Consider the following 19246-nt stretch of genomic DNA (forward strand, 5'->3'; position numbering starts at 1 on the left):
TGATCCGGGGGAAAGACAACCCATTGCAAATTATCCAGTCAATGATCAAGATGCAGTTCGACGATCATATATTATTAAAGGTCCATTCCAACCTTATGCACATCAATTTGAAAGTAGAAAAATTGGAAATAGGGATCGACAATTCAATCCTATGTGGTTTTATAAATATCCATGGATTGAATACAGTGTCAAGAAGGAAGCAGCATTTTGCTTTGTGTGCTACTTGTTTGGAAAGGAGAAAAGTAAGAAATCTGCATTTGTTGAAGGTGGTTGGAGAAATTGGAATAGAAATGATGCACTTGATTTACATGTGGGAGGTGTCACAAGTGCTCACAACGCAGCTCAAGAAAGATATAACTTATTTATGACACCCCATGGAGCAACTGATGATAAAATTGTGAAGGTGGATAATGAGGAGCTCATTTGATGCTTGATTTTCAGTGCTCATTTGATGCTTGATATTCTTGGACATACAAATGAATTGTCACTGTGTTTGCAAAGAAAAGACCAAGATATCCTTAATGCTATGTCACTTGTCCGTTTGGCAAAGAGTAAAATGCAGCAAATGAGGTCTGAAGGGTGGGTTTCATTTTTTCAAAGGGTTACAATATTTTGCAACAAATATGGTATTCAAGTTCCTGGAATGGAACATAATTATGTGCCATATGGAAGATCAGCACGTTTTGCTCAGGACCAAACAAATGATGATCACTTCAGAAGAGAAGTATGTATTGGAGTTATTGATAAAATTAGTCAAGAGCTTGACAGTCGGTTTGATGAGGTAAATATGGAGTTGCTTACTTGTATGGCTGCTTTGAATCCAACAGATTCCTTCGCTTCTTTTGATGCAAACAAGGTACATAGACTTGCTAAATTTTACCCTAATGATTTTTCAAGCTCTGACTTGCTAAGACTCGATCTGCAACTTGAAACTTTTATTGATGACATGAGGAAAGATGAAATGTTCAAAGGCCTAAACAATCTTGTTGACCTCTCAGTAAAACTTGTTGAAACAAAGAGGGATAAAGTTTATCATTGGGTCTATTTACTTATCAAATTGGTATTGCTTCTACCGATGGCTACTGCAAGTGTTGAAAGAATATTTTCTGCAATGACCTTTATCAAGAATAAGTTGAGAAATAAGATGGGTGATAGCCTTCTTGATGATTGTCTAGTGACTTTTATTGAGCGGGATATGTTCTTACAATTGAGTGAAGAAGAGATCATCAACACTTTCATGGCTATTAGAAGGCGAAGGCCTGACAAGAAGAAGAAGAAGTAGTGACATATTCTTCTTCAACTATTATAGGTATGTAATATTTCGACCAATTCTACATTAAGAAAGCTATACTCGTCTATTTTATGAACTCTATATGTCCTTTTTTCCTTAATTGTATTTTGTAATTCATATACTACTTGTGTACTGATAAGTTAAATTTATAGCGGTTAAAAAAATTTAGACAATGGACCACCCTAGCTACACATCCTAGCTACGCCACTGGTTGTCACGGCGTTGTTCTACATGGTGATCATCATTATGACGTGGCACGGCTCGTTTGATGGCTCATGATCGGCGATGGTATAGGAGCAGCCTTTGTTGGCGGTGAAGTGAATACCTAAGCAAAAGTGAGCATCGAACAGTCCAACCAACTGGTCGGCGATGAAGTCCATCAACCGAACAGTTCAACCAGTTGGTCGGTGGTGAAGTCCGAGTGCCAGGTGGCGGGACCACCCAGACGATGATCCTCTTGTCCTTCTTGACAGATCTAGTCCCCGAGCATAAGCTCGTTGATTGAACTAGGTCCTTGAAATAAAATTATGTAGAATAGGTAGTTCATGATGTAAAAATAAAATATATAAAACCCATAGGAAAATCAGCTATGATGAAATAGCGTATGTAGCTCGGCGATCGGTTGTAGATGAATATTATGTTCATTTTTGGATGAAGTGTTTATATTTAATATAAACTGTCCGAACAATTAGTTTGTAGCTGAGTCTCCAGCCCTAGCTAGCCCATTAACCATAACGTGGAGAGCGGAGCCTGGAGCCCATGTGCGTGTAGGAAGAACAAAGCGTCGCCAAGGAGCCGTTGTACCACTGGTAACGCAGAGGGCAGACGCTCATGCACGTGAAGGGAGAAACCGGAGATAGGGCCATCTCTGGGGACATCCAAGCGTCAACATGACTGTTTGGGGATTTATTGAGTCAAAAGCGTGTGTCATCTTTAAGATGGAATACACGGAGAAAAAAGTCGTTTGGAGAATAATTATGGAGAAAACAACATGGAGCGATATCGGAGACATATGAATATTAGAGAATATTTAGAAGACTATTAAAGCGTGACTTAGCTTGATTGACGCCGAGTGGAGTAGAGGAGCCGACGAGTCATGATGTCCGAGTAGATGGGTGTGATTTGGATGGTCGCTTGATAGCTCGGACGGTTCACTTGGCAGCTCGGATGGCTCGCTTGACAACTCGGACGGGTACGCAAAGTCATAGGCGAACGAGCGTAATCGGAGCTTGACGGAGTCAATCCGGGTGGGGAGGTGAAGCCCTTGAACGTGTCCGACCGAGGCGAGGGCACAATCCAAGATCTTCCTTGCATGCCTAAGATATGTGAGGTCGCTTCCATGGTGGTGTAGATCTAGATGCATATGTGCTTGTATATCTCTTCAACTACTCTAATTAGCCTGTACAGCCGATCAACATCTTTGGTTGAAACACTACTCCACATCGTGTTATCGCCAGTGGCCTTTCCTAATTGCTGGTTGCCGTGATCCATGAAAATGATCTTGCGTATCTAATCAGAAATCACGAGCAACAACAAGATGCGATTAGGTTTCTTCTAACCAAAATCATGCAGACATACAGATATATTTGGAAGTATAATAACAATATTTAATAAGGAAGCGACTTGACTTAGCTTTCTTAGATTGCTTGACTCCGATCTTGTTATCGTGTGTTACGTCTATTGGAGGCGTATGACAAGGCATCAGACTATAGCATGTGTAGCTGTTCGCCAAGGAAAGCAATCCACTACGTGCCAGCGTCGAGTTGCCGCCGAATGCCGAGTTGTTGGCGATGTTGGTTGAAGAAAAGATTCCCATATGGTTCTCCATAGAATTAGCATGCACATCCCCTACCTGGCACGCCACTGTCGACAAAATCTGGTAAGTAGTCTACCGAGGGGTATGCCTGCGGTAGTAGATGAATTGGTCAAGGTGCGCGAGATACCAACTAGATGGTAATACAAGCACCAAGACACAAGATTTAGATAGGTTCGGCCATCAGTATGATGTAATACCTACATCCTTTGTTCCAATGTATTGCATTGAGATATGTGGAGATGCCCACTAGGGGACCCCTGCCTCTCCTTGTATACTCTAAAGGGGTAGGGTTACAAGGAAATTATCCTATTTGGTATTATACAATAAATCACATGTTCTTGTAGCATTGTGGTGGATGCCTTGATCTTGTGGGCTGGGCCACCTTTGGGGTGCGGCCCATGTCTTGTGTTGTGGGTACCGGGGGTATATCCCCCACAAGAGCTTTGTATCTATCTGTATCTAAGGAGGAAGGAGTGTGTGGATTACCAAGAAGCACATCCAGCCCTAGCTTAAATAGGCCACCGTTGAAAATGGAGAAGCGGAGAGAAGCAGTTAATATGCGTGATCTAGGCATACGCATTAGGGAAGACACCGGTTCCCAAGGAAAGTGGTGAGATGGTGTTGGAAGTTGGGACATTCATTACTCACACACTGAGTCGGCGTTCCATACGATGCGGTTCAGATTCCCTAGCATTATAACTTAATGGCGTGCAATATTTAGCGGACCAAAGGGAGGCACAGAGATCTTAAAAAAAGGGATGAGTGCATGTGTACATGGGAACTCAGAGTTGATACGTCAACGTACACTATATGAATGCATATTGATAAGAGCTGTGTAGATGTGGGATTGTTGTACTCGTAGATAACCGCTTCTTCATAAATCCTTCTATAAAAGTGGAAGCAGAATGAACATGGGTACATGGCAGCACGTGTATACACAAGACATAAAATTATTCAAGCCATCCAAGTACCACTATTCTAATTACGCACATGTATACCGCATGATGTGCCTATGGTACTAAACAAATCACCTTTATTTTACTTTGGGAACCCTTGCCGTTTGATGAAATAGCGCACACGCACACCGTATCCTCCTTCTAAAAGAATTAATCGAGGCGAACATTACACAATAATAAAGTGATGCAAGCAACTCTTTATTGATAAAGTCCATTACATTAAACATGTTTACAATATCGAATAAGAGATGTACAATAACAAAGAACTAATGAGTATGGGGCTAACCCATACCCGACTACGGCTTGCGCTTGTGCACGAGAAACTGGTGACTTGTACCAAGCGGACACCAGAACCCCTTGAAGTGCTCTCTGCCGCGTACCCAATGAATTCCGGTGCGGAGAAGAAGCCCTGCGAGGAGACCAACCCACACAGGAAACCAAGTGGAAGAGAAGGAAGGAAAACAAGCGTTCCCTTGCACCATCGCATCTTCAATTGCTCCCTTGCACCGTCGCATCTGCATTTATGATGTGCACAAAGCCACTACTCCACTCCCAAGCAAGCTGTGCGATGAAGTTCTCATCAGCATCGCGATGAAGCTCCATGGAAGCATACTTTCCTCCCTATCTTCGCAAAACTTCCACTAACACCAAGGAAACAAGTGGACATATAGCCGCGCATAGGTGATGGCAGAAGCTGATCTAGAAGGCCTTCTCCTAGCAGCACTAGAGTCGATGCAGGACGAGGGAGACCATGGTGATGGGAGACTACGTGCAACTCAAGGTTTTCTCTAGTATTTCTAATGCTAATTGAGGAATAAGGATTGGAGTTTGCCAAATAGGCTCCCCTTACCTTGACTTAAATAGCCCTACCTCAAGACACATGCGGGGAAGGCAACATTCAAGGTCCGTGATATCCGCGGCCACCCACGTGAGTCACGGGCTACAGAGTGGTGAACACGATGCCACCTTTCCTTGTCACATTTGATTCCCTGTCACATTTGATTCCCTGCCACATTCCATCCTCATCTATAACAATACTTAATGATGCGCAATATCCGATGGACCAAAGGATGCGCGCATGCGTACATGGGAAGTCAGAGTGTTTTGGGGTATAATCAGAATACCCTCGCACATGTAGAACATATGATACACCTACTGTTCAAATCAAATCACCATTAGTTACTACGAGAACCAGTGCCATTTGATCTAATAGCGCAGAGGTACATCATATGATATGATGATTTAAGTAAACCACTCACGTCACAACCATTTAGTTATTAATTGTTTTGTAAGGCAAAAACTATATATAAACAACATAATTGTTATGATAACTTCAGTAACATTCCATAGTTCTATAATAACAAAGACCTATCAAAGACTACTGGGTGTACAATAACAAAGACCTATCGAGTACAGGTACATCCCATAGACGAGTCTAGAGATAGACAGTGCAAGCTAAGGATGAGGCAGCACCTCACAAAACTTCCACCTGCATCTCAGTGAGGTGCTTTACCTTCCCTGTTGTACCTCTCACGGTCATGAGCATGAGAGAGATAGAGGCAAGAAGGGGAGGAGTGGAAGAGAAGCGTCGCGCTGCTCTAGATGAAGAAGGATCGCCAGGGCACCAGGTTGGTGAATCGGCAGTACAAGAAATGCCAAAGTGCATTGAGCACCCCTTGGCTTGCTGAAAGGTCCTTGTTTGGTTTTGGTAATTGAGTGACAATCTTGGGGGGACTAATATGTGTTTAAGTGAAATACACAGATGATTAGTCCATAGGAACACTTGTGTGAGCAACACATGCCATGGAGGTGGAAATGGCTTGGATATGTTGCAAGGCTCACACATATGATGAAGGAACTCATTGCATATGAGACATGACATAGAGTCATCTGACTAAGGTGGAGAAGCTAAAGACAAGGCTTGGCTTAACGGACTGATTGCAAGAGTGAAGGGCAAGACTAAGTCTTGGCATCCATGGACCGAGGCAATGTTGAAAAGCAAGTGAGGTCAAGAAAGATGAACCAATATGGCCATGTGATGATATGAAGTGGATCATATCATTTGTTGATCAAGGTTTGTGCATGTGTTGCATCAATATCAAAGGAGATGGAATGGAATGCGCAAGGCAAAGGTATATTTGTAGGGCATTTCATTTCACCGGTCATAGGTGTATAGAGAAGTTTATGACTAGGTTAAGGATAGATGGTTGTACTATCAAGAGGGGCAAGCTTGTTTGCATATCGGTCATCTAGTGCCACTTGAGCAATTTAACTTTGCGTTGTTGCTAGGATCAAGTGGCGTGGTGAATTGAGTGACTAATCCTTTGAAAATGTTTGTGAAATGCTCACACACAAGCACATGGTGTTGTACACGTGGTGATGTTGGCACATTTGCAAAGGTGGTGAAAATGGAGAAGAAATCTATGCTAAAGTGAATGGAGGAGAGCACACTTGGTTTAAAAAAGAGAGAGGGAGCCTTGTGTGCGCTCCACTTCTCATTCATTGCATGCACTTTGAGAAGGGTAAAAATAGATAAGCATTGCATGCACTCTTTGCCAAAGAGAGGGACTGTGTGGCCACATGCTTGCTTTCTTGATCTAGTGAAAGGACGCATCGCGTGGAGTGAAAGAAATGAGTGGTCGAGGTGACTAGACGCATCTGGTCAAGTGACCCAAGGCGAAGACAGCTGGTTGGCTATGACCGGACACTGACTTAGCCATGTGAAACACTATTTACAAGATGACACACCAGTGGCGTTGTGATCGGACGCAAGGGTGTGTCCGATCACTAAGGACCGGACGTGTCCGATCGTGGAAAATAGGCTCTGGGAGCTCTCTAGACTCGACCGGATGTTGTGGCATCATGAGTCCGGTCATGACTTGGAGGCTTGTCCGATCAGGTGTGTGAGCGCGCCAACGGCTATTTTTAAATGGTCATGACATGTGGCGGTGTCGGAGCGACCAGACGCGTCCGGTCTCTGCGCATGTGCGTCCGGTCAATGCACAAAAAATGTATAACGACTCTATTTGACCTTTGGGCTATAAATAGAGGGGTGCCTTAGCGATGGTTGAGGTTGAGCACCTTGGGGGAGTTTGTGTCCATGCTTCAGAGTGCTTGGGAGCCCTCTAACTCACTTGTGCTTGCAAAAGTGCAAATCGACTACGAGTGAGTGATTCTATTGTGTTGGAATGTGAGATTGCATCGAGTGGCACTAGGTCATCGAGTCGCAAGCCGGTGGTGCTTGTTACTCTTGGAGGTTGCCACCTCCAAGATGGCTTGGTGGTGGTCTCCGTCGAAGCACGCAAAGAAGATTGTGCGGTGCCCCAGAGAAGTGATTGTGAGGGGGATTGTGCTCACCTTGCGGGAGCCACGAAGAGCAACTCTAGTAGAGCGAGACGCGAAGGGCAACAAGTGGTCCGGCCGGGTCAAGTGCTAGAACTTGTGGTAAGCACTCCACGTGGGAGAGAGTGACTTGCGGGTCACCACTAACAAGAAGACCGGTGACAACCTTGGAGCTTGTATCAATGGGGACTAGCTTGTTGGCAAGCACGTGAACCTTAGGATGAAAATCACCGTGTCTTCCTTGTCTCCCCGTTGGTTTGCATCCTCATTACACAAGATTGTATTTACATCATTTACATTGTGCTTGTGTAGTTGCTCTTGTAATTAGTTAGCTTGTGTAGCTTGCTAGTTACCTTCTTGCTTGTGCAGCATAGAAGTAGCTCCCTTGCATGGCTAATTTAGTTTGAGTAACCTTGTTAGTCACTATGCTTAGTTTGTGTAGCTAAGTAATTTGCGCTCTCTAATTTAGTATTAGTTACCTTGTTTTTTAGCATTGCTAGTGAGCTTAGGTGGATTTGTGCTTTTGGTTACTAGCATGTGTATGAGCTCCCCTGTTGCTTGAAGTACTAGTGGCATAGGTTTATGTGACCTTGCTCCTAGAATTAGTTAGGTGGACTCTAGCTATCCTGGCACCTTAGTTGCTAGTCTAGGATCTTTTTAAGGTGCTTGAGAACACAGATAGAAGGGTGCAGTCTTGGCTAGACTAATAGTTTTAATTCCTCATTTGTTTCTGTTAGCCGGGGTGTTTAATTTTTAGAAAGGACTATTCACACCCCTCTAGTCTGCCATCTCGACCTTACACTTGCCCAAATAAGCAAACATCCTTAATCGCAAAACTTCCACTTGCACCTAGATCATGCAACCCTAGTTGCGCCTAGATGCTGGTCGTACCCAATCTTGAAGGCCTTCTCCCAAGGCTACTATTGCCATCAGAGGAGTTGGAGAAGGAGCACCATGGTGATGAAGAAAATATAGATGGTTGGCTCAAGAGCTTTGTCTGTATTATCTGTATCTAAGGAGGAAGAAGTGTGTGCATTGCCAAGAAGCAGATCTAGCCCCGTCTTAAATAGGCCAACCTTAAGATGGAGAAGCGGAGAGGAGTAGTTAAGATCCACGTGATCTATGGAAGACGCCAGTTCCCGGGGAAAGTGCTAAGACAGTGTTGGAAGTTGGTACATTCATTACTCACACACTGAGTCGGCATTCCATACGATGCGGTTCAGATTCCCTAGCATTACTATAAATTAATGACGCGCAATATCTGGCGGACCAAAGGGATGGGCGCATGCGTACATGGGAACTCAAAGTTGCTATGCCCACGTACACCGTATGAATGCATATTGATAAGAGCAGTGTAGATGAGGGATAATTGTACTCATAGATAACCGCTTCTTCTTAAATTCTTCTATAAAAGCGGAAATAGAACGAACGAGGGTACATAACCATAATTTATAGCTCCCATCCCTCCGCTCCACTCTCAAGATTGGTCCATAGCGAACGAGAAGGGCCCGAGGGTCAAGTCAGCCGAGAAGAGGACCGAGAGGCAGAAGTCAGAGTGACTACAATAGTGCTTCTACACCGTGGAGATGGCACTCGCCTCAACCAACCTGATCACCGTTGGATACGGCTATTTACCTAACCTGATCATTGTTTCCTCTAGTTTGCTAGAGATGCTCCCCTTACCTTGTCTTAAATTGCCCCACCTCAAGACGCATGCGGGGAAGGCAACAATCAAGGTCCGTGACATCAGCAGCCACCCCACGTGAGTCACGAGCGATGGAGCAGTGAACATGATGCCACCTTTCCCTGTCACATTTGATTTCCTATCACATTTGATTCCCTGCCACATTTCATCCTCATCTATAACAGTACCACCGTGTGCGATCACCACTCCTCCCACTTACCACCACTACTCACGCTTATAAAACTAGCCACCGCAGGTGCCATTGATCTCCCACGACAAGCAGTTCGTCTATGTTATTGTTTTGCCCAATTCAATCCCTATCCATCTGTTGTTGTTTGCCTAATTTCCTATCCATGTATATAGCCTCTCTATGGGAGAAAGCCCTCCACATACAAATTTTATTATGCATAGTCAGCAATAATGCACACAAGAGGTACTAGAAGAATGCTTTTGAAGATGGAGTCACGCCGAAGCCTAGAGAAGCTAGGTGTGATGCCCTTGCAACGTAATTGTTGCCTGGGCTGTCTGCAAAGTTGATGAATCCATCCTATGCGGTGTGCTCTGGACCGTCTGCGGACTGTCTATCCATTAAAGGCATGAATGGACTATCTCCGGAGAGGCATGGGTTCATCGGACCTCGCTTGACCGCGCCCCTTCATCTCCAAATAGGCATAGTTCGTCATCCACCTCCGGCATCCTCTTGCACCTATTTGACCCTACTTTGGTGTTAGAAGAATATTTTTGAGGTGATTATTTTTAATGTGTTGGTACACTTCGATTGTAACATTGACCTATTGGGAAAAAGGTCTTTGTTATTGTATATGTAATTTTATTATTATGTCTTTGTTATCGTAATTTTTATGTACAGGCTCATGCGTACATGGGAACTCAGAGTTGATATGCCAACGTACACTATATGATACTCGTATTTATAAGAGCGGAGTAGATGAGGGATCATTGTACTCGTAGATAACTGCTTCGATGAACCCTAGCTCGGTGAAGGCGGCGATTAAAGGCGGCGGACGAGGTTGAACGAGGCTACGCCGGCGGTGCATGCGGCGACGCTGCCGGATAGGTGAAACCAATTCAAAAACACAACAAAGATGGCACACTAGTTTAGCTGCAATAATGACAACATCCATCCTAGAGGAAATTAACTTGTCCATAGACAATCAAACAACATTGGTCCATTTGAACATGCTGTGACAGAGAGATACATCAAATGCAGCTTTAGTTACTCCTATGCTAATGTATCCAAGAACAAGGTAACATATGGAATATAGTATTGTCTGCTCATGTCCTCTTTCACGACCCTACATCTATGATACCAAATGACAAGGGTAGGGATGACATGGACTTTTCTGTGGTCTAGGTCATATGCAATGATGGTTCTTTGTTCTGCAACAAAGAAAATCATTCTATTCTGGGTGAACTGCAATCGTTGTGTAGTCCACATCACAATCCAGGAAACCAAATTCAATATCAGTCCATCCAAACACATTCAGCGTGCTGACAGTACACTTCAATGTCCATTCATTGGTACCATAGTCTTTAAGTATCTAGATTAAAAGTTGGGACCTATTGCGAGCACCAACAGTACATACATACAAGTGACCCTAAGCTTGATGGATGGAGAGTTTAGCACCACTAGGCCTACGAATTCTCCTCCATGTGTTTTCCTCCATATCCACAGCAAGTATCAGAGAGTACCCATCTGAGTACTCCATAATGTGCAGAAAACCGTTAAGAAACACACTTGCTGATCTAAAATATGTCACATCAGTACCCTGGCCCCATTGAGATTGCTTATAGATCCATGATGCAGTTTGAGATGAGTAGATCTCTGCACCTACGCACTCACCCTCCTTCTCCACATATTGAATCACATGGAAGTGCGAGGAGGCTGTCGAATCGAACGCCAAGCGAGCCTCACAAAACTTATGGATGCTAGGCGGCAGTACCTTAAACTTCTAGGTTGCCAGATTACAAACGACATAGCGGTATCCAGCAGTAGCCCCAAGGCACCACCATAGGATGAGGCCATTGCAGCAATCTGAGACAGCTACATTGTTAACAAGGAATAGCAAGAAGGACAAGTCTTGGTGTCGTAGAAGAAGCCGGCCACAGTCTGGGGCAGCACCTTACGGTTGTCGAAGATGAGTCTATTCCAGGAGCGACAGACACATTTTCAGCAGAATAAGGAGCGGACGGGGAGGCGGCGGAGGATCTTGAGAATGACATCCTCTGTGAGGCTGGCCAGTGCTTTCCTCTTGCTAGGGGCCTCCTCCATTTCGTAGAGCCTGCGATCGTCATTGTGCAGTAGGATCAGAGCTTCCTTACTAATGAGATCACTAAGATCTTATTTGGATCAATCCACATGTGTTGGGGTGGATTGAAGTGGATCTTGAGCTAAATTTTATAGCAATCCACCTCAACACATGTGGATTGAGATTAATCTGACAACATCTAAACAAGGCTTATAGAGGAACATAATCCGACAAAGACCCATCATTAAAGTGCGAAAGCATACCTTGCCTTTGGATCTGGCGGCTGCACAATGCGAGGCGTGCACAAAAATAGCAACAGAGGAACAATGGGCAAGCCTACTTTATTAGAGCTTCAGTCCAGATGAAGGGCAGCACACTCGTCCATCTTGGCACTGGCGAAAAAAATTATCTCTGCTGGTTTCCCCGGGCGTCGGACATAGAATGAGCAGCTGGCGGTGAAAACCCTTTTACCCACCGGTTGAGTGGACGACATGGCGGCGAAGGTCGAAATTGCGTTCACTGCCAGATCATATGCTGGACTGACGGTGAAACCGGTAATCACCGTCGGTTATTCGACTAGCAGGGGGTCCCGTAGGTACGAGCCGGAGGAGATACGTATCACCGCTGGTTATCTCAAAACCGTTGGTGAAGGTCCCGCCGGTGAATAGACTTTCTGTAGTAATGTTTGCAATTGCTTCTAGAGGCAGGCCTCTTAAAAGTGCCACCTCTTTTAATTGTTTTCTAGAGGAGGCATTCTTAGACTATCAACTTCCATTAATAGAAATTTTCAGAGACGGTCTCCGTGAGGTGGCTGTCTGTGTAAATAAATGATTCACAGAGGTAGACGTTTGCCTAAGCCTATGATCGTGGCTCCTAAAAATGGCCGTCTCTGTTAATTAGGCGATCTGTCTTCTAAAATCTTTTTTAGTAGTTTAAAACTCAAAAATGGATGAGCTTTCTATACAAGTACGTATCCGATGATGATAGTAGCTAATAAATTAGGCATGCAATTTTCTTCACGTGTACTTGTAGTATCCGTGCAAGGAAAATTGAAAAACGTCCAACCCCATGTTTATTAGCTGGCAGTATTTTTTGACAATTACATTCGTATATCTTATCCTTTTTTGAGTTTTGTTGCCATGTCACGATCGGTACACATGACCCCGAGTATCCAAGAGCTCATTTTTGGCCACACCAAGTAGCTGCGACGAACCTATAAATTTCCCATGCTCTTGATACGATTGGCACACAGCACGAACCGAACTAGAGTTAGCAGTACCAGCGCATCCAACAAATGGCCTTCAAATCCATGGCACCAACTGCTGCCCTGCTCCCGGCCATCGCCGTCGTAGCTCTCCTGCTTGTGGCTTCTACGCTAGCACAACCCGATGGCGTAATTCCAGCTAGTCCGCCCTGCAACAATGGCCTAGAAGGTGAAATTTCCGACGCCGTGGATGGCATCGTTCGTGACTTGCTCGAAACGGTGCAGGCCATTAACCGCACCATTACCGGCATACCAGACTCTTTGAATTTAACTCGACTAGTGTAGTAAGGTATGTACGTGATTTATTGCCAGCACGTCGCCTCATGAATAAGCTGCCATGTATGTGCATGCATGCTGGCATTAGTCATGTATCGGAGTACCCTGCTAGTTGCTCTGCCTCTATATATATATATATATTACCCTGGGTACTGATTAATATTCAGTACCCGAGTCCGAATCACCGACCCCGAGCGTCGGGCGTTTCCCGCGCGGATTCCCCCGCTCCCACCTCGGACCGGGCCGACCACGGGCGCTCCCCGCGCCGGTTCACCCACGAGCTCGAGCCGGTATGCTGCTCCGACGCTCCCCACCCACGCACGATTCTTTTTTTTTGCGGACTTGCGGTTTCTATTCCCCCACACAATCCGCTCGGTCTCCTCTTTCCCTCTCTCCGCCGGCACCGCCCGTCCGACCCCTCTCCATACCACCGCTGTTTCGCCGCTGTCTCCACCGTGCCGCCCGCACAGCGCCGTGCGTCCGCATGCGCCGCCTGGCCGGGCGTTCTCGGCCGCCTTTCCCCAGTGTGCCATTCGGCCTCGCGCAGGGGAGGCGTAGGCACCGACGGTGGCCCGTCTCTTCCATCACCAGCGGCAGCGCGGCCCGTCCCTTCCCCGACGGCGTGGCCCTCGCCCTTTCTCCGATCCGCGGCGGCGCGGCCCCTCCGCTTTCCCGATCCACGGCGGCGCGGCCCCGCCGCTTCCCCGACCCACAGCTGCGACGACGTCCTCTCCCCCACCGGTGGCGGCGCTGGCGTGCCCCTCCAAAGCAGATCCGGCCATGTCGCACCTCCCCTCCCGTCCTTCGGCGACGGCGACGTCAGACAGCCTCCTTTGCCGCCTGGTCTCCGACGGCTTCACGCTCTACCCTCTCCGCAGCCTATACCTCGCCTCCCAGGTACCGATGGCTCCTCTTCTTGCCCTTGTTGTCGCACTGGCCTTGATTTCTGCGTGTCTTGTCTTCTTCACTTCCCCTGCAGTGCAGGAGCTTGGGCGGCGTCCATTGAGCTTAGCTCAGCAGTGGTGTATGACACATCAGTGCACCTGAGGGGTGAGCAGAAGGACGTCAAGCAGCTGCTCAAGGTGAACAGCCTTGCGAAAACATGAAATACTTCCATATTTGTACAGTGTAATTCGCTTTTCTTATTTTGATTGTTTCATGTTCTGTTCTGTATTAGTGTCATGGATTTCTTCAGTAAACACAACCATGAGGACGAAATTGTGAGCTTCACATAAGCCTTTGTGCATACTCTCCTTATTCTAAATTGTTCCATATGATGTTGCGCACGGTGCAGGTAAGCCAGGGCAGAGGGCAGATCCAGCAGGTCCCTGGTCTAGTTGGAGCATCGAAAGCGTGGCTGCACGGACTTCCTCTCCGATCTTCCTTGGTTTGATCCTTCTGATGAACTCCCCATTGAGTATTGATGTGCAAGGTGCCCATTAATTAGCAATATCTGAATCCCAAATATTTTGTTATATTTTGCTCATAGATCTGATGATTTTTTGTGCAGGTGTAGGAAAGAACCGACAAGCAGGAGCACAACTAGCTCATCCTGATGGCAGTTAGAACGGAAGCACCAAATATGTATGATCAATCTCTTTATCACTGTTCTCTTTCTCGATTTATTTTTGCGGACGATGCAAGGTGTTGTGAGCAAAAGATATCTACTTACAGTATTACACTATTAGTTCAGTTGATTAATCAATCTCTTTCTATTACAATGTTTTGTAAATTAAATGATCATGGATGTGGCAATGCTGGCTAGCTCCACGTTAATTAAGCGATTTCATACTTGGGTGTTTTTCACTATAGAGGTCTGTGTGTAATGCAGCTCTGAAATTAATGTGTCAATTCTTTTTTTTCTTGATTCTAAATCAAATAGCTTTTTTCATGGGCTTGTTGTATCATGCAATCTACAGCTGATAATACTATGCATATGCGCCTTCTTTTTCTTTTGAGTAAACCACACCGTCAACTGAACTTACTCCCCAACCAGGTCCATGGCTGGATGTTGTGCATGATCCGGTGAGGGTACATCCAGCACCCCCTAGTTCAACCATGTTAGTTGAAGACCCCCCTCGTCTACAGGGTGTCAGGGTGAGTGTTGTGTGGCATGGCGAGATCGCCGAAGGCCATAGGCCACACCCAACGGCATCTGGCAGCTATGCCACATCTTCATCACCTTATGCTTTGTGACTGCTTCTTGCTTTGCCTCAGGATAAGCCTTCTGTTAATGTGCCTGTTTTCTTTATTACTGCAGTTATGAGTTGTTTTCATTCATGAAAATGGTACATGTTTATATATGTAATTCCAATAAAATCATCTCAGTTCATGTTTGGTTAGTTTTCTTGCATCCTGACAGCATCTCTTCATAAATTGTGTATATTGAGTTCAGTCCTATTAATCTGGGGCAAGGTTGATCTAATGGCTTCTGTTTTCAGTTATAGATATATAACAATTTTCTTTCCATGTCTGTCCTAGATTATTTAGGTAAATAATTTGTGTACTTTCCCTTCCAGTTCTAGACTAGACTCTTCAGTTCACAGGCTTAAAAAGGAGATTCAAACTGCTATTTTGGTAGACTTAATCACATTAGTAAAGAACATGGTGTTATGTACTTGGACCTAATCTTCTTTTGCCATTAAAATTGATTATATGAAGAACACATGTTCCTCATTTGTCAGATAAACAGACTTATGTCTGAATTTATTCTTAGTCATAACAAATCATTTTTTTAAACCACATATTGGTTCTTGTCTTTGGCCCACAAGTACTTATTACCAAATTTGTCCTTAACCATAAAAATTCATTTGTCAAAGAATGCTTCTTTTCTTTTTCAGACCGTAGGAACCAAACCAGTTTGCTTTAATCTTTGGTTTTGGCATCATGTATGATTGAGTGTATAGTTAGATGGATGATTATAGTTTAATTGCTGAATAAACACTAAAATTTATATCCTAGGCGCCCACCCCATTAGTATGTTCATTGCAGGCATGGTGCTTCTAAGACCAGGATCTGAACCTGCCCTGCCCACCTATGCTAAAATTGTTTTGTCTGACTGAACATTGTAGTCTGAGGATTTTCAGATGATGTTGGTCTCAACTCTCAACCTTATCCTGTTTATGCAGCCAGGAACAAGCAGAAAGATAGCAGTACCAGAGTATGAAACTAGTGTCCCTTGATAACTTCATGGCTCTAAAGTTGAGTATTTTGTGGTCTCTCTGGGAAGCCATTTTATTGTAGAAGACTATCAGGCTATCTCTTCTATTTTGGTTCTCAAGTGTTGTCCGATAAACATTTGATGGTTAAGCAATTAGCTATCACCATAAATATTCATTTCTAGAAACAAATATTAGGTTTGTTCCAGAAAACAGTTGGTCATAGGAATCGTAGCCTGCTACGCGACAATAAAAAGTATTATTTAGAAACACATTCCACAGTATGATTCATTAATAAAATTATAATTGAGTGGATTCACTTATTTAGTGGACTACTGATTCCGAGACACAAGAGTTAGTACTATGATTAATTTTTTTACATTATAAGTGACTGCTGTGATATAGTAACTATTTTTTACTAGTTAGCAGCTCCTTTTTTGCTCAATGCATAAGCATGGCAAATTAAAACTTCAACTTGATCATCACTGCAGCTAGAGTTCGGTCAATTTCGATTGAAGATCCAGCTATCCATGTAGTTATGCGTCGGAGACTTCACTTAATGAACTTTTATCTTTTCTGATTTGTCAACCAAACTGACTCTTGTCATAGTGGGTTTTTGGTAGTCATGGAGCTATGGCCTTGAAGTTCAGGTGCTGAATAAGCAGGCGTGATGGGCTGATGGCCAAGTGAGACATCCGTTTTTCCATGTTGGTGCGCTCCAGGTAATTTTGTCTTTGAGTCTTGCCCTCATTGACTCTATCTTCCTCTGTGCTGTAGTAAACTTAGATTTCTTTACCTTTTTTTGACTGTGCTATGCTGGTTTCAGTTTTGTAAGAGACAAATCCATTTAAAGAAATATATATTCATTATGAGGTAATGCAAATGAGACAGGGAGATGGGGGGAGTGGCGTATGCCCCATTTTCCTATTCTTCTCGGCCAATGAATTAATAGTGAATATTGTTTTGCTCTTGCTTATTGTATCTTACAAGTTTCAGCTACAACATTACAATTCTGCAATTGCATTGTCTTGATTATTGTATGCCACTAAAATCCATTGTGTATTCATGCCCTCCAATCCGTCGTGTATTCCTGCCCTCTCCAAATTTGTTGCTAGGATGATTCATACATGCAGCTCAACTAGCACTTCACTGCATTTGGGAAGTTCTTTTGTTTTATATTTCTTCCTTTCCAACTAGACTTCAGGTATGGGAAGATGCACAAATTGATTTGTTTTGGAGTTGTTAGCAAATGAGTTTTATGTGAGAAATCAGACAAACATTATTTCAATTTTTTTTTTTTTTTGCAAACAATGGCTGAAGGATTAGAAGCTAGAACTGATAGTAATACTAGAAATAGTATTACTTGTTTTGCCTTTGCTGCATAAGTATTCAAATAATACAAACTGTAATCCATAAGAGAGAAACACAAGTTCCCTAGAAGGGCATTTTGATCAGCACCTTTATATAGACAAGTGACAAGTGCATGGTTTCAATCATATTTGGTCCAACAGTTCAGAATGGGTGCCTAGATTATTTTTTTTGCTAGTAGAACTACATAGGCGACCTGCAGTATTAATAATTCGGGGTTTTTGATGTGATACTGCGATGGTCGTATTGTATGATGATTAATCAGGCAACTTAAAAAAAAACTAGACTTGTAAGATAAAAAACAGAGTAAATTAATGAGATTGGAAACATAGCTTAGATTGCATCCCTATTTGCATATGCTTGCATCTGGTATGGATCCATTAATATATTGGCCTGATGTGTACATACATGCATGTACAAAAATCAGGGTATTGCCAACTAGTGTGGTTTAATACTAGCATTTCTTTTTCAATATTCTTCCCCTGTTTTACATGGCATCTCAGTGTATAGCTAACATATGTATCTCTTCATTTTTTTCAATGCAATCATTCATCAATGTGGGAATCTAATCAGTAATCAAACATGATTCCTGTCTTAGACCTGCTAAACTTGAACTCTAAAGACTTCCATATAGAATTTCTTGAAACATATGATTACATGAAAATAGTACACAAAAGAGTAAATTATGCTAGTACTTTTTGATCGAACATTTGTTTTCAGGCTACCTTGGTATATCATATCTTCCATGCAAATTGAGCTATTTTGTGGTGCTTTTCAAATTAAACTGCAAACCACTCACATTTTCCTTGTGGCTTAAACAGGACGAAGGTTGACTGAGAGAGAAGCCTTGAACTTTGCCTTGTGGAGCTGGCTCTGACAGACAGATCATAGATGTTGCCTACTAGGACCACAGCCTTGATTAGAGCTATACCTTGAAGTAGCCGTGCCCTCCCAACTTGCTGTTTCTAGTAATGTAAATGTAAACAGGTTTGGGTGCATGTTTATAGACCAGCCGTGATTTTTTATATCACTTGGTGGGTATGTGTCCTAGTAATGAAAAATGAAATTCGGTCTGTTTGTGGTGGAAAATAATTGTGCTCTATATATTTGATTTCAAAGTTCAGATTATGACAAATTTGTGCCAATCGAATGGGCATTGATAGTCGATTTTCATGCCAAGCAAATCTAAGACGTATAGATTATTTGTACAATAATAAAACCAATCAATATCTGTTAGTAATGTGGTCACTTTACAAAAAAAAAGTTCAGAAACCTGCCATGCGAGTGTCCCGGGCAAAAAAAAAAAATCTGTCGACAAAAAAAATCAGTTTGGAAACCTGCCTGGCGACTCTAACGAGCGGCAAAAAAAACCGAAAAAATCGGTCGACAAAAAAAAACGGCATGGAAACCTGCCTGGCGACTAGTATGGTTTTTTTTAAATGGTGCGGGCGGACAGTCGTGTAGCGCTTGCGTCGGGAAAAAAGGGAGGTGAGCTGCGGGAGCGCGCCGGCGCGCTGCGTGCGTGGAAGGGGTCGGGTATTGTGTGACACTGTACTGATCAAGAATCTTATCATCAGATCATCTTTTATGCTGTCAAAAGTATGTATCCAAATATGCGACTTATAATAAAGGTTACTAGTGTGAAAGCTTGTTCCATCTTTGTCACAACCGTGTAATAATAACATAATTAATCTTGTGCGTATCACGTGGATATATATATATATATATATATATATATATATATAGCAGCGCTATTCTACATCCTAGGTTAGAATATTATTTTACACCACAAGCCAAAACAGATCAGAAAAAATACTAAATAGT

The 19246-nt window shown here is 43.6% G+C and overlaps 2 protein-coding genes across 2 annotated transcripts; both read left to right on the forward strand.

Annotated features, from left to right (window-relative positions):
* Positions 1–526: 526 nt before the first annotated feature.
* LOC136481078 (uncharacterized) lies at positions 527–1282 on the forward strand. The gene has a single exon (XM_066478456.1). The coding sequence runs from the start codon at positions 527–529 to the stop codon at positions 1280–1282; it is 756 nt and encodes a 251-aa protein (XP_066334553.1).
* Positions 1283–12967: 11685 nt separating this feature from the next.
* Positions 12968–18601, forward strand: LOC136481079 (formin-like protein 5). The gene is made up of 7 exons (XM_066478457.1): positions 12968–13978; positions 14074–14328; positions 14407–14480; positions 14893–14993; positions 16025–16096; positions 16678–16776; positions 18244–18601. The coding sequence occupies exons 1-2, from the start codon at positions 12968–12970 to the stop codon at positions 14092–14094; spliced, it is 1032 nt and encodes a 343-aa protein (XP_066334554.1). The 3' UTR covers positions 14095–14328; positions 14407–14480; positions 14893–14993; positions 16025–16096; positions 16678–16776; positions 18244–18601.
* Positions 18602–19246: the final 645 nt, after the last annotated feature.

The sequence above is a fragment of the Miscanthus floridulus genome, chromosome 9, assembly GCF_019320115.1.
Source record: "Miscanthus floridulus cultivar M001 chromosome 9, ASM1932011v1, whole genome shotgun sequence".
Taxonomy (NCBI): domain Eukaryota; kingdom Viridiplantae; phylum Streptophyta; class Magnoliopsida; order Poales; family Poaceae; genus Miscanthus; species Miscanthus floridulus.